The following is a 14,868-nucleotide window of genomic DNA, read 5'->3' on the forward strand; positions in this document are numbered from 1 at the left end:
CACAGCTTGCTGTACTTTAATGTGAGATACCAAAGGCCTCGCACCTGACACTCTTATAAATAAAAGGGAAATCCAATCAGTCATCAAGGGCTCCAGAGTGGACAGCATTTTCATAATTTCCATGTTTATCGTCTTTGCTTTCTGGGTGTAATTTTATCAGATCATCAATTCGAAGAATGGTGATTGCAGCTTCTGTTGCAAACTTTAGGCTCTTCACTTTAACTATGGTTGGTTCAAACACCCCTGCTTGCTTGTTGTCTCGTGGTTTCCCATTGATCAAATCAAGACCAATCCTGTTAATGATGAAACTCAGATTTAATGACCTCTTTCATGCTCAGAGGCAGTGTGGTATTCCCACTATCCAATCCAAAAAGAATGTGGGAGTTCTAACAAGCATAGCAGAAAATACTCATCTGCCAAACATTTAATAGTCAGATGTTGCACCCTGACACTGTCCTCAGCCAAGTTGTTCATATAGTTTGGTGGCCAAAGATTCTTTTGCTTGCTGATAGCACAACTGTTTTGGTTGGTTTAAGCATACTTTATGGAATCCTCTTAAGGACCAGACTATAATGACATGCTGTTCTGATCTACATTCCCTGTAACTGAGGGGGCTGTCTGAATGGGTAAGCATACCCTAAGATCATCCTCTCGGCCTTCCTATAGACTACCCAGGGAACCAGAAGAGGATCCAGGGTGGACACTTCAGACACAACACTAATCAAACAGACCCTGAGAGTTAACAATGGAACACAAGGAAATCATACACTCACCACTTCAGGTTTTTACGTTCTGGGTTAACTTGAGCCTCATTGTGAAAAGCTCGTAACTTGGCAACCAGGTCAGTGGAATCTTGCGCAGCATTCACTGCCAGTGTATTAGGAATAACAAGAAGAGATCTTGCAAACTCTGCAATAGCAAGCTGCTCCCGAGATCCCTAAGAAGAAAAACAGGAGTCATCTTTGTGAAAGGAAACTAAGCATGCAGCAGTAAGTCTCCAACAGGGTATGGTAAAACCCAACACCATCTCAAATGCCTTTTGAAAGCACCCTTACCATACTGGTTGCATAGTTTTCAAGGTATATGGACAGCGCAGCTTCCACAGCACCTCCACCTGGGACCACAGACTTGGACTCCAGAACTCTCTTCACTACACAAAGAGCATCATGTAGAGAACGCTCCATCTCATCACACATGAAATCATTTGCCCCTCGTAAGATAATTGATGCAGATGTACGAGCCTTAGTACTACACAAAACAAAAAGTGAAATTTTTAGTATTTTTTAATTAGTGAAAAGAATATAAATTGGAAACACCCTTGATTAAATCCTGCTCAGAAGACATTTAGACATAAGGCACCAAGAACAATGTCTAGACCATGCAAAAGAGACAAAGCAGACTTCATCTCAATTTACAGTGGCCCAATATTGTTATATCCCATGCGTATAACTGCTCCGGTCACAGAGAGACTAGAGCAGCAAATAAATGGGAAACAATTACTTTTACAACAGAAGATGCACAGCTCTTACTTTTTGATTAAGATCAGCTCATCATCACAAATTCTCTCCTGTACCACCTCTTCGGCTTGTCCCAACATTGTAGATTCAAAAGTCTCTTCACCTTCCAAATTGGCCAGTGTGGAGAGAATACTTGCTGTAATAAAGTCATAACGATACATTATTTTTCATGACTTTAGTATAAGAAAACTTCCTTATGAGAAAGCCTTGCATTATTTCAAGGTTACAGACAAGCCATTACCATATTGCAAGACACTTTCAAGGCAAAATCAGATCATTCATTTCCAATAAACTCAGTATTCAAAAACGTTCCCATTACCTAAAAATGGCTCTATAAACCCATTTGAGTATAACAAAGAAAAAAAATTGAAACTCAGTGTCAATATTTCAACATAAAGACTTCCAACCCAGTAACATGTATTCCTGAGTAGCTGCTACTGGGAAAAGACATACCTCCAGAAGCTTTAGCGATACGCTTGAGGTCCCTTTTTAAAACTCTCCTAACAGCCATGGCACCAGCCTCCACAAAATACTTCAGACACATGTCATCAATTCCACCAGTGGTTAGAATAACGTTGGCACCAGTCGCCAGGATCTTTTGAATTCTTTCCTTGGTGATATCTGATTCTCTACAGAAGAAATATTTCAATGCACCAAAATTAACAACTTTAGTATTTTAAACAATGCAATTTTAACTTTTACTATATTGCATTTTAAATTATATTAACTATTCTCTTTCAGTAAACCCAGAGCTTAAATGAATAGAATTTATGCAAATTTCAAGGACCTGAAAACAACATTGGCTCTTTCAGACACAGTTTGAGTTCCTAAGTAAGGGTGATTTAAAAAAAGCCTGTGTTTGTCTGGAGGGATGACTCAGAGGTTAAGAACACTGGCTGGGGGTGGAGAGATGGCTTAGAGGTTAAGAGCACTCACTGGCTGTTCTTTCAAAGGTCCTGAGTTCAATTCTCAGCAACCACATGGTGGCTCACAACCATTTGAGATCTGGCACCCTCTTCTGGCCTGCAGGTGTATTTGCAGGCACAATACTGTACACATAATAAATAAATCTTAAAAAAAAAAAAAAGGAGGGGGGCACTGGCTGCTCTTCCAGAGGTCCTAACTTCAATTCCCAGCACCACATGGTGGCTCACAATCATCTATAGTGAGGTCTGGTGCCTTTTCGGGTATGCAGGTGTATATATGCAGGCAGGACACCCTATACATAATAAATAAACCTAAAAAAGAGAGAACCTGTGTTGCAATAAAAATGTAAGACTTCAGAGCCAGAAATCAGAGATAAGATATCTATCAAGGACAGATAAAGGCAAGGACTCCTGAAGCAATATACAGGGTTGGGGCAGATTGGGCAACTAGAGTTCACTTGTAGACCGATCCCACCTCACAACAGGGGTTCTCAGTATAACCCTGGACATCCTTGAATTCACAAATATCCATCTGCCTCCATCTGCCACTGCCTGGCTCAACTGTGAACATTTCTAACAAGCTAAGAGACAGTTATATGTACTATGGAAATCATATGCAAAAATGAGACAGACTGAAAGTCAACTATTGAAGTTATGTCACATCTACATAACAGACATATTAGTCAGAGATAGGCCAACAGCAGTACCCTAAGAGTAAAACGGCATGAAACACGTCTGCCACAGATGTCACTGCAGCTTCAGTCAGCACTGTGCACTACTAGTTGTGTCACAATGGCACACCACATACAATCTTAGGTGAAAACTCTTAACAATCACATAGAATCTATACTTGACAATACACAACAGACTTTATGTGCTTAACTGTACCTATTATTTTACATCACTTTTCTTGTTTGTGACATTAGCCTATACCATGATGCCCAGGAATACCAAAATTCTCAGGATTAAATGATCCCACCCACCTGTTTCAGACATGCAAAGCTAGGACATCATGCTTTTTTTTTTTTTTTTTTAAAGAACATGCTTGTTCTACCTAGCACAAGTGTTGATTTAAAAATATCCTTTTCACAGGTATTGTACACATACCTCTGTCTAATTTGGTCCAATTTCTCAGGATCTGTAATAACCACCTGTACACCAAGTTTCATTTTTGTTTTCTGCAGGCTGAAGTCAAGACAAGCAATTTTTGCATTAACTATTCTTTTGGGCATGCCTATAAATAAATAAAGGTTAGTTATAACAATGCTGGATTCATAAAAGTCACTTATCCTTAAAACCAAAACAGAGAATAAAAAATTTCATGTTACTTACAAACCAAATTTAGATGGTAATTTATTATGATAAACCCTAGAAAAGCTTTGATGGTTGCAAGTGTACATAATTCCTTCCAACTATACCCATCATTTTTTCCCCTTCTTTTTAATGCAGGGCTTCACTACATAGACAAGACTGGCCTCTAGATTCAGAGACCCGCCTCTGGCTTTAGTGACTTAACTGCCCGTGCCACCATGCTCCGCCCTATCACATTTTGAGCTTATTAGGACATATAGCATAAAAACCACGAAGGGGGGAGGCGACGACAGCAAGCTACTCCGATTTGTAATCTCAATTTACAAATAACTGACTCTTACCCTGAGATCCAACCACACAATTGAGTGCATAGCCATTAATCAGCATGCTTTCTATCTGACTTCTCCCGTGGGCTTTCAAAATATTAACAGAATTGACTGGATAGCGAGGCTGGCCTTTCGTATCTGTGTATTTAACAGCAAGCACAGCGTCTACTACCATATTAGCGAAGAAATCAGCGTTTCTGAGGCAACAGTTAAGGACAGGTATAGACTGAAACAACAGAATAAAAGTTCCTGAGACACAAAAAGCTATTCAGCTGGACTTTCTTTTAGCAAAATAATTCACCAACAGAAAAAGTACTATTAGCACAATCAAAGTGACCTCTGCATATTTACCACCACCTGCACTCCCAATCACCTCTACCAGGGAAACACTGAAAAGATAGCAGCAGTTTCCGTAGTTTTCCTCTAACAAGAGCAATTTCCATTAGATTGCCATTTTAAATCTTATTGCATAAAACTAACATTCCACATAAAATCTAGTCTTATTTTTAAGACAAAAGCGGTTAAGCCCAAACTCCACTGCAACATTCAAGGATACATTCCAATAATTTTGGAAGACATGGACGTCTTAGCAGCATTGATCAGACAGTCTCTTCCAAGTTCATCTGTGTTAATAATTAGGTTCTCACTGATATAGCGTACCGCTTCCCTGTTAAAATGTGGAAAAGAAAAGTTTGGCATTTCACATTTAACAGACTGTCAGATGTCACATATAGTGGTTTTCTGTTCAGCCATTTCATATAGAGGGAAGACACTGAGAAAAGTCCCCCCTCCTCAGATCATGGCACCTTTAATCTATCCAATAAGCATAGCCACTAAAATCTATTTGGAGAAAATGTGGTAGTCAAATTGGAAAAAAGTACGCTGGTTTTAGTACTTTAAGTAGTACCATCTGAATGCTAAGATACAACATTTCCAACTTAACGATCAAGACATCAAGATACAGTTCATAACCATTACATAACATTTTCTTTGAACGCAATCTTCTTACTTGCAGGCAAGTCGATAGCCACTAATAACTGATGTTGGATGAATTTTCTGTTTGACTAGTTCATCTGCATTTTTCAGAAGTTCCGCTGCAATGATTACCTGTTGGTTAAACACTGCTTTAAGTATGCATGGCATTCAATATACACAATGTACACAGAACACTCCCCCCAACAGGGTTTCTCTTGGCTGTCCTGGACTTGCTTTGTTGCCTCAAACTCCCAAAGATCTGCCTGCCTCTACCTCTGAGTGTGGGGACTACAGGCATGTGCCACTTCGCCTGGCTACCAGAAAAACATTAAAAATGACCTAGCATCACTTTTAAAACTCATTTATTTAGTTTAGTTTTTGTTTGTTTGTTTGTTTTTTTAAGACAGGGTTTCTCTGTAGCCCTGGCTGTTCTGGAGCTCACTTTGTAGACCAGGTTGGTTTTGAATTCAGAGATCCTCCTGGCTCTGCTGGATTAACGGCATAATATGCCACCATGCCCAGCTATGACCTAGTATTTTTAACCAGAATAGCCCCAGTAGACAAGTGAGTAGTAGCTTGCTAAAAACATAAAATGAAGACCACTGCAAAGTATTCTGTGACAATACCCAAGCTGCAAAAGCTAGAAAATGATAAAAACCTAGCACAACAGAATTTATATCCATCACATTTAGAGACTGAGTGCAACAAAAGCTATAATTCTGACAACTGATTTGCACTATTCTAGTATTTTTAAATTAAACCTTAAAATCATTTAAAATAGGGCAGAATGGGAAGAAGCATTTTTCTTAAAATAAAATAAAATAAAATCCCGGAAGAACCTGTCTGCCTCTTTTGAAAGGAATTAAGTTATTTGTTAAGGCACTTTATAAAGTTAGACAAGGGCCATTTTTACTGTTTAGAAAACGGATTTCACTTTTTCACAGCAAAATTAAGTCTATAAATACACATCCCACACAATTTGTTTTGCTAGGGGCTAACATTTTCCTCTTCAAATAGTAGTATATGAATATGCAGGTTAACCCAGGCTATTAGCCATGTTTGCTGGTTAGTCATTAAAACCATATGGTAGCAATTAACTTCCTCAAATGTCCATCTTGAATCTCCGTATGAAAATGGCAGATTTCTGACCTAGTGGATTATGATCCTGTCATGGGTTCAACTCTAATACATCTACTATTCCCTAGCCATTCTCAGGTAACACCTCACCACTGAGGTAGTTCCATCTCCAACTTCTTTGTCTTGCAGGTCAGCCAGCTCACACAGAACTTTGGCGGCGGGATGTTCTACCTCCAGTAACTTCAGGATGGTGGCACCATCATTAGTAATGGTCACGTCCTGAAAGATAGGAAAGACGTGGTCAACACAGGAAGCACGCTCCACTCAGGTGTTACATATTCAGGTAAAAGCAAAGAGTTTACTTACACCAATATCATCCACCAACATTTTATCTAAGCCAACTGGGCCAAGGGAACTTTTAACAATATTGGCAATAGAAGCTGCAGCCATAACTGTAGATGAACAGTGAAAGGAAAAATTAGAACAATTCACAAACTAAGAGACACCACACCCAAGCATCTATGATTTGATCAAATCCAAAAATCTGTAATTACTACACTTGTTTAAAGGCTAGTGAAGGTTGTTAACTTTTTGAGTAATACTGTGTCAAATGTTTTTAATGCCTCAAAAAATAAGCACTTCTAAGTTTATTCCTTGCTACTGTACAATGGAAACAAAGAGCCAAAAATACCTTTAAGATACATCACACCCTTTTTCTTCAAACTCTAGCAAGTAATTTTGAAGAGTCAATTTAAACAAAACAAAAAGGCACAACGGGGCCACCACGACTCCAAGAGGTGAATGCGTTAAAAAACTGGTTCAAACACAGCAAACCACGTGCTAATTCGTATTAACATTAACCACCAAATATCGATTACCAACGTTCAATTTGCAGTCCATTACTTTCTATTTGGAAAGCAGCTGTCAACTGCGCGGGTTCTATTCATGCAAGAACCGGAGCAGCGGAGGGAAGCAATTAAAAAAGCCACTTAAATTCTATGGGCACTTTCATGGGGCAAAGGAAACCAGTGGAAGCTACTCTTTTGTGGTCATGTGGGGGATGCTCCAATCGGGCCGGAACCAGAACAAAGGGGCCGTGGGGCGTGGCAGGCGGGTAAGTCTGGAGCGAGTCTTCTTGGATGTGGGCACGGACGCGCCCACACCCAGCCCGCGCGCTTCAACTAAACGTGCTGCGCTCTCGAACCTTCTTCCCTTACACGGAAGGACGCGATGGCGCCGAATGGGCCCGCCAGGGAAGGCGGCCGGGACTCTCTCTCCTCAGGGAACTTCACTGTGCCGAGAGGACAGCCACGGCCTACCGACTGCGGCTGGGCATAGGCCTGCGCCGCCGCGGGCCTGACCAGGACTCGCTCGCCCTTACCGTTCTGGGAGCGGATCGCCTCCCCAGTGCTGCGGTCCCCGAACACGGACAGAGGGCCTTCCATCTTCAGGGAACCAGGCCAAACTCACTAACACCGCAGACTCCCGAGAGCTCCGCTACGAGGCCAGACGGCGGCCACCACCGAAGGGACCACGGCGTGGAGAGGCCCGAGGAGACTCCGCGCGGGCTGCTGGGTAACACGCCCCGCCCGCGCTTCGCCAACCGCAAGGCATGATGGGGAAAAGGATGTGGTGGGCGGGACGAAAGCCGAGGCCGGAAGGGGAGGCTACGGAAAGCGGGGGCTGCCTCCTTTGTCCAATTAGCGACTGTATGGGTAAGGCGCGAAGGAGCGCACTCTCCGCCGCGTTGACTGATTTTATCTTCACCTGAGATTCTCACTAATGAGCTCAAGAGAAGGGAGTCCGAGCAGGACGCTGGTACAGAGTCCAGAACTGGATCTGAAGAGGAAGAATTCCTTGGACAGATTTGACTCTGAAGAGTCGGAGTTGGAAAACGGCGAGGACACTGCGAGATGGCTCATTGCCTACGTCGGAAACGTACGGACGAGAGCACTTTCCGAAGCAGCAACATCTCAAGAGAGAAAAAAAAAAAAAGCTTCAGTGGTGTGTGTTAGTATTCAGGCAGCCTGCCTCTGGGTTGCCTAGCAACCTATGATGCCATCGTGTGCCCCTGGCCATTTTGCCACACCTGGTAGAAGTGGTTACCTTGCTCCTTAAAAGGACCAGCACGCCATTTCTTGCCCTCTCCTCTTCCTCTGTTGGGGCACTCCCTCTCTTTCCCTTATCATGTCTCCCTCCTTCTCTCTCTCTCTTCATCTCCATACAATAAACCTCTTTCATATAAAATCTGCTGTGCACATCACCATTTTATTTGGTCCTAACAGTGTGCAGACATGTAGACTGCGCCACAAAAGTCTGAGTTGCACGGGTTTCACCAAGTCATTGAAGGACTCAGTGATAGACTGAAAGAACATGAGTCTCGTCATCTTGAAGCTATCAACAAGTCCCTAACAGAATAAAGACTATTCAGTTATTATGGGTGACATAAAAATCCTCTGAAGGAGCAAAGAGAGACCTACTCGTTCAGGTCTAGTTCCTCAGCCCCTCCACAAGTTGATCTTGAAACACCCTTGACAAGACTGGCCCCTCTGCAAAAGAACCCCTTACACAGATCCTACCCGAAGTTTTTCCTGAGAGCAAAGCATGAGCCTCTATTTGGAATGTTTTTCTTATCTTCTAGAGGTCCCGAGTTCAATTCCCAGCAGCTACATGGCAGCTCCCAACTGTAACTTCAGTTCTAGAGAATCTGACACCCTCCCAGCTAGGACTTAAAAGGAGCCTGGCTCGCTTGCTCGGGTTGCACATGCGCGTTGGTATATTCCAGTGCTCTTTGGACAAGTTGGTAGGGTGGAATTGGTATGCAATGAATGGGACACCTTTGGGTACAGCTGGGAGCTTGAGCACATCTTTGTGCACGCATTCTATTTAGGCATTAGGGAGCATTAGGCAAATCAGCTGAGAATGAGATTAGGCGGTCTACCCGGGGCGGAGTGGGCAAGACTTCACACAGAGAAAACCATGCATCTCGCCCAGGCAGAGCCCCAAGGCGTTTACGCCCCTCAGCGGTGTGCAGCTCGGCGCAAAAATCCTAGAACAACCCGAGGTCGCATGTGGCACGAGGAAGAACTCGCGAGATTTCGGAAACAGCGTGGCAAGCCCCCTGCCTCAACGTCAGCGGTGATTGGTGGATCAGAGATACCGATCGCTCACTCGGCCAGTCCGTACTAGGAAGCTTGTTAGTTCCGGGTCCTGGAGGCACCGGGGAACTTCGGGCACCTGTGGGTTTTCCCTCAGTTAATATGGCTGCGGCTAGTTATTCACAGGGACGGCTGTGAGCAAAGCAAGGCAGGGCCCTGCGAGGTTTTGCTTATGTCCCATCAGCGATGGCGCTTCAGCCGCGGTTCTGGAAATGTCTGTCCGTTTGCAGGAACCTGGGTAACTAATCCCACCTCCCTTCTTTGCCCGCGCTCTGTGCACAGTGTCTGAATTTGCAAATCCGGCGGTGTAGCCGAGGTTCCGTGTGGGACAGTGAACGCACTAACCGCATCGGGGTCTGTGGTGGTAGCCTGTGGTCAGACGGCCATCTCTCCCGCTTCTGGGCCTTGTGATGGTTAGAGCATGCCCATCTCGTGCCCGCAGTAGTGATTTTAAAGATACATGTGGTCGTTTTCATTTCCTAGAGTGTGGGGTCGCAGCCCTCTCCAGCAGTTCCACGCCAGCGGTGCAGCCCGACGTGGAGACTAAGGGAAACGAAGCTGTGGCCCCAGAGTTCACCAACCGGAACCCTCGGAATCTGGAGCTCCTAGGTGTAGCCAGGAAAGAACGGGGCTGGGCGACAGTGTGGCCCAGTCGTGAGTTCTGGCACAGGTAATTAAAGTTGACTCCTTGACTGACCCTGTGAGATTAGCCTAAAGTTGTGTCAGGAATTGACCTGTGGGTAGAGAGCCACCATGGAAGAAAGAAAACTTAAAAAACAATTCAAGAGTAAGAGACGATGTACTGAGGCCTCTGAAGGAGGCATGTTAAAAAGCTGAGAAGACACTGAATTGTCTGCCATGAAGGACATTCTAACAGAGGAGGCTGGGATTGAGTTTAGTGTCTGAGGAACTGACAGGCCTGTGTGCCTGGAGTTCAGTAAAGGGTGAGTGAAGTGTGATGAAAACAGAGTGATGAGTAGAGTCCGGTTAATTAGCTTGCTAATTAGGGTAAAGCAGAGAATAAAGTTTGAGCCTTAAATGATTTTTAAGGTGGGGAATTAAAAGGAAGACCAACGAAGGCCAGTTAAGTCTCTTAATAGAAATAAGATACTTTAATTAAAAAAACAAAACAAAACATTATTTGTGGGGACTGAAGGGATAGCTTACTGATTAAAAGCATTTCCTGAGCTCTCGGCACCCACAACCATCTGTAATTCCAGTTCCCAAGGATCTGACACACTCTTTTGACCTGGTGCACAGACATACGGGCCAGCAAAACATTCATACACAGAAAAATAAAAGTTTTATTTATGGAGCACTATGAGGGTTAGACCAGGACCTTCAGCAGCAGCTCTGCCTCTGAACTGCATTCCCGAGCCCCAAGATGGCTGTTTATTGAAAACACTGGATTAACTAGGAGCCATGCTAGTTGCTTTGAGTGTGTTTTCTTTTTTCTCATTTAATTAGTCAAACTATACTATGAAGCAGGTGTGGCGGCTTTCTCCACATTATAGAGACAGAGGAATTGAAATTGAGGGAGACATGATGAGTTAATGCCAGAGCCTAGGATTCAGACACGTCTGTTACATTAGAGCCAGAATACTAGATTATTATTACTGTTTTGTGTTATCTGCCTCTTGTTTCCTTGGTGAGTACTTTTATTTTCTGGTTTTGTTTCTTTTTACAGTTTATCATTGGTGTGTGCATATACACACAGGCTCATGCACACACACACCACACACTCTCACAAACAGTTTACCTTTTTAAGTCTGGGGGATTGAATGCCGGTTGTCAGCTTTGACAGGAAGCACTTTTTTTCATTGAGCTATCTTACCAGCCTAGTCACTGAATTCTTGAGAAACTTGTAGGCATGTATTCACTGGAAGTAATTGAACTTTGTGCTCAGTAGATTGTTTTACAATTTTATTCTCTTTTCATTTAGGTTGCGGGTTATAAAGACTCAGCATCATATAGAAGCACTGGTTGAGAATCTTAATGGCCAGGTTGTGGTCTCGGCATCCACTCGTGAATGGGCTATTAAGAAACACCTTTATAATACCAGGAATGTGGTGGCTTGTGAGAGTATAGGACGAGTGCTGGCCCAGCGGTGCTTAGAAGCTGGACTCAATTTCATGTTCTACCAGCCAGCCCCTTGGGAGGCCTCCTCAGACTCGGTATTTTTATTTCTGTGTATTTACTTATAAGGCAAACATTTGGCTGGGTGGCAGTGGTGGTGCACGCCTTTAATCCCAGCACTCTGGGAGGGCAGAGGCAGGAGGATCTGAGTTCAAGGCCAATCTGCTCTACAGATTGAGTTCCAAGAATGCCATGGCAACACAGAGAAACCCTGTCAAACAACAAACCCTTAACAAACAAGCAAAAAAAAAAATTGTCCTGGTGTAGTAGAAGCAGAGGCAGATGTATCTCTTGAGTTCAGGGCCAACTTGGTCTACAAAGCAAATTCCATCTAGTCAGGACATACAGTGGGATCCTGTTCCAAAAATAAAGGTAGTCAGTTGATTGTTGGTGATACAGGTCCATAATTCTAGCTGACGAGGTTGCGGCAGAAGAATCTCAAGTTCAAGGCTTGCCTGAATAACTTAAGACCCTGTCTCAAAGTTTCCATCGGGAAGGCAGAACTATTAAGTCTTGGATAGAACTTTGTGGTGGAACATGCTGGAGGCTGTGTCCTATCCATCACACACTCACAAATGCTGCCCAGGATGTGTTCTCTCTAACAACACACACAGACAACAGAGGGCATTGGATTAGTTATTGATACTAGATACACTTATATTACTTTTTTTTTTTTTTAAGATTTTATTTTTTATTTATACAATGTTCTGCCTACATATATGCCTGCTGGACAGAAGAGGGCACCAGATCTCATTATAGATGGTTATGAGCCACCATGTGGTTGCTGGGAATTGAACTCAGGACCTCTGGAAGAGCAGCCAGTGCTCTTAACTTCTGAGCCATCTCTCCAGCCCACATTATTTTCTGAGGGTATCCTATGTGTTAGGTTTTGGCTGGGTACTATGACAGCATTTGATGTTTGCAGCAGTCCATGGGAGCTTGTGTTCCCAGTCTCTGCACACACTGTGGTCTGGTCAGTTAGTATTGCAAGTTTCAAGTGTTAGGATGTAGCCCAGAATGTTAACACTGCACATGTAGTTAAATGTGCTGATTCCTGGTATCTTCTTTATTATTATTACCACGTATCCTTTTATTTCACATTACATCTTGACCGTAGTTTCTCTTCCCTCCTCTTCTAGTCCCTCCCGTCCACCCTACTCCTATTTACTCCTCTTTAATGGCGCTTAAGAAAAAGGCAGGCCCAGGGATATCAACAAACATGGCATATCAAATTGTAGTAAGACTAGGCATCTCTCCTCATATTAAAGGTGAACGAGGCAACCAGTAGGAGGAAAAAGGTCCCAAAAGCAGACCCCCGCTCCTACTCTTAGGAGTCCCACAAGAAGACCAAGCTATACAACCATAACATTCGTGTGGAGGACTAAGATCATACCCATATAGGTTCCCTGATTGTTGGTTCAGTCTCTGTGAGCCCCTATGGATCTAGGTTAGTTGGTTCTGTGGGTTTTCTTGTCGTGTCCTTTACTCCTTTGGCTCCTTCAATTCTCTCCACCCCCACCCCTTTTCCCAAAGGATTCTCCACCAAACGTTTGCCTGTGGGTTTCTGCATCTGTTTCTATCAGTTATTGGATGAAACCTTTTTTGAAGATGACTATGCTAGGCTGTTCTTTGAGTAGAGCAGAGTATCATTGGGAATCATGTTGTTGACTTTTTTTTCCTAGTTATTTTTTATTCTATTCTAGGTTTCTGGGCTATCCAGCATCTGGTTCCTGGACTTCCAGGCAGCATCAGGGGTGGGTTCCCACTCATAGCATGGGTCTCAAGCGGGACCAGTCATTGGTTGGCCACTCTCACAATTTCTGCGCCACCTTTACTTATCACTCAGAAAAACAGATGTAGTGTGTGGGGGGGGCGTCAACAAGATGAAATTATGGTTTCTCAGGTCTTCTGAAGGATAACAGTGTTTTCCCTTTTTTTCCTTCCCCTGATCTGCAAACCAGATAAAACGTCTAAAATATGCCATGACAGAAAGCGGCGTGATGCTTCGGGAGCCTCGGAGAATCTATGAATAAAATAGAAGCATTAACTGCTTTGAAAGTGTAAATATAAAACTGTCAGCTACTATAGCCACCAAAAGAAGAAAGAAAGGAAAGTATTTGGAGGAGAGCCAGACCGAAAGCTTCATAGCAATAATGTAACAGAACAATTATTTAAAGTTAGCGTCTTCCCACTTCTGTGTGTGCTGCTTGTGTGGTTTTGTTGTTTTAATCAAGGGCTAAACTGGCCCCATTCTTGGATAAGAGAAGTACTTATGGGAAGCAGTCACCAGTTATAGCCATTGAAGAAGAAATTAAAACGTTTAAACAAACCGAATCCTTGCTGTTACTGTCTCTAAGCACCGTGTGGCTACAGAACAAATGTGAAGTTTCTGTAACGCACTGAAGATCATGGACGGTTCCTGGCCAATCAGAGAAAGAGGATTGTTTGCTGCTCAGGATGTGGCCTGGGTTTTGTTGGTTTTGTTTTTAATGTCAGTGTAATTGTAAACTCAGAAATAGTACGAGGAGATACACTGCAGTTGCCTTATAGTCTTTCTTGGACTCACCTAGTGTTTCTGGGCAAATCTGAGGAAATGAGAGAGGAGCAGCCAATGGGAGGTGGGAATGATGAGTGGTGATTGTTCACTTTGCTTTGAATTTAAATCTGGCTGTAGAAATGCTTTATAATAGTCATACAAGGGGCTGGAGAGATGGCTCAATACTAAGAATACTTGTCCTGAAGAGGAACTGGATTTGGTTCTCATGACCTGAATATTAACTCACAGCTGCTACACACAGTAGCAGCTCACAGTTCAGGGAAATCCAACACCCACTTCTGGCCTCTACAGGTACTGAACACATGTACACACATGTCCACAGAATATACATAGAATAATAAAATGCATTTTAAAATGTCGAGCAAGTTTGGGGCGATCCTGACAACTCTCTGAAAGTGTGTGTATAATTTTTTATTTTGTTTTTTTGAAACAGGGTTTCTCTCTCTAGTGCTGGCAGGCCTGGAACTCACAAGCCTGCCTCTGTCTCCCTGAGTGCTGAGATAATAGGCGTGCACCACCAAGCCTGACAACGAAAGTTGTTAAAATGTGAATAAGACATGTAAACAAGGTGGCTTTTAACGAAGTTTCCAAATATTGTGTGCCTCAATTAATAGGTTTACTTGGGTGAACTATATTGCTTGAGTAGTCATTATTATTTTAGAAAAACGACAGGAATGTACCAATTTTTAAAAAGCATTGGTTCTGAGACATTCAGCATTCAATGGTATAGGAGTCATCCTCTGAACAATAACTACCCAAGTGGAGACAAACCTATATCTTGGTTTTTTTTTATACATACATACGCTTTTTTTCTGTCACAGTGTGGATTGAAACTTCTCGCTTAGAAGCCCAGGTCTCTAGGAGGGTCTAGAACTGAGAGGGTGT

The 14,868-nt window shown here is 43.1% G+C and overlaps 2 protein-coding genes and 2 non-coding genes across 5 annotated transcripts; 1 reads left to right on the forward strand and 3 right to left on the reverse strand.

Moving 5' to 3' along the window:
• Tcp1 (t-complex 1) lies at positions 1 to 7,732 on the reverse strand. The gene is made up of 12 exons (XM_055615928.1): positions 7,514 to 7,732; positions 6,499 to 6,584; positions 6,283 to 6,411; positions 5,090 to 5,187; positions 4,637 to 4,747; positions 4,096 to 4,277; positions 3,551 to 3,677; positions 1,971 to 2,146; positions 1,530 to 1,653; positions 1,056 to 1,248; positions 774 to 937; positions 1 to 293 (listed from the first exon to the last, which is right to left on the reverse strand). Exons 1-12 carry the CDS (start codon positions 7,575 to 7,577, stop codon positions 77 to 79), a joined length of 1,671 nt encoding a protein of 556 aa, XP_055471903.1. The 5' UTR covers positions 7,578 to 7,732; the 3' UTR covers positions 1 to 76.
• Positions 1,366 to 1,493, reverse strand: LOC129683479 (small nucleolar RNA SNORA20). Its single transcript, XR_008721160.1, has one exon. It is a non-coding gene; the product is annotated as a small nucleolar RNA SNORA20 (small nucleolar RNA).
• On the reverse strand, positions 4,816 to 4,954 carry LOC129683480 (small nucleolar RNA SNORA29). Its single transcript, XR_008721161.1, has one exon. It is a non-coding gene; the product is annotated as a small nucleolar RNA SNORA29 (small nucleolar RNA).
• Positions 7,733 to 9,337: 1,605 nt separating the features above from the next.
• Positions 9,338 to 13,964, forward strand: Mrpl18 (mitochondrial ribosomal protein L18). 2 transcript variants are annotated; one of them, XM_055615929.1, is made up of 4 exons: positions 9,338 to 9,528; positions 9,774 to 9,960; positions 11,233 to 11,464; positions 13,388 to 13,964. In XM_055615929.1, the coding sequence occupies exons 1-4, from the start codon at positions 9,477 to 9,479 to the stop codon at positions 13,457 to 13,459; spliced, it is 543 nt and encodes a 180-aa protein (XP_055471904.1). In that variant the 5' UTR covers positions 9,338 to 9,476; the 3' UTR covers positions 13,460 to 13,964. The 2 variants fall into 2 exon arrangements, with proteins under 2 accessions (XP_055471904.1, XP_055471905.1); XM_055615930.1 differs by having other exon boundaries at positions 9,344 to 9,528; positions 11,233 to 11,315.
• Positions 13,965 to 14,868: the final 904 nt, after the last annotated feature.

The sequence above is a fragment of the Psammomys obesus genome, unplaced genomic scaffold (assembly GCF_907164565.1).
Source record: "Psammomys obesus unplaced genomic scaffold, mPsaObe1.curated_primary_1811, whole genome shotgun sequence".
Classification (NCBI taxonomy): Eukaryota; Metazoa; Chordata; class Mammalia; order Rodentia; family Muridae; genus Psammomys; species Psammomys obesus.

What these genes read in the sequence shown, in the direction of transcription:
- Tcp1 (XM_055615928.1), bottom strand. Translation starts at nt 7,577, where the DNA reads ATGGAAGGCCCTCTGTCCGTGTTCGGGGACCGCAGCACTGGGGAGGCG. An exon ending in GGCTATCGACTTGCCTGCAA is followed by an intron (nt 4,748 to 5,089) that starts GTAAGAAGATTG and finishes ACATTTTAACAG; the next exon opens with GGAAGCGGTACGCTATATCA. An exon ending in TTGTGTGGTTGGATCTCAGG is followed by an intron (nt 3,678 to 4,095) that starts GTAAGAGTCAGT and finishes ATTTATTTATAG; the next exon opens with GCATGCCCAAAAGAATAGTT.
- Mrpl18 (XM_055615929.1), top strand. Translation starts at nt 9,477, where the DNA reads ATGGCGCTTCAGCCGCGGTTCTGGAAATGTCTGTCCGTTTGCAGGAAC. An exon ending in GTCCGTTTGCAGGAACCTGG is followed by an intron (nt 9,529 to 9,773) that starts GTAACTAATCCC and finishes TTCATTTCCTAG; the next exon opens with AGTGTGGGGTCGCAGCCCTC. An exon ending in GGGAGGCCTCCTCAGACTCG is followed by an intron (nt 11,465 to 13,387) that starts GTATTTTTATTT and finishes TCTGCAAACCAG; the next exon opens with ATAAAACGTCTAAAATATGC.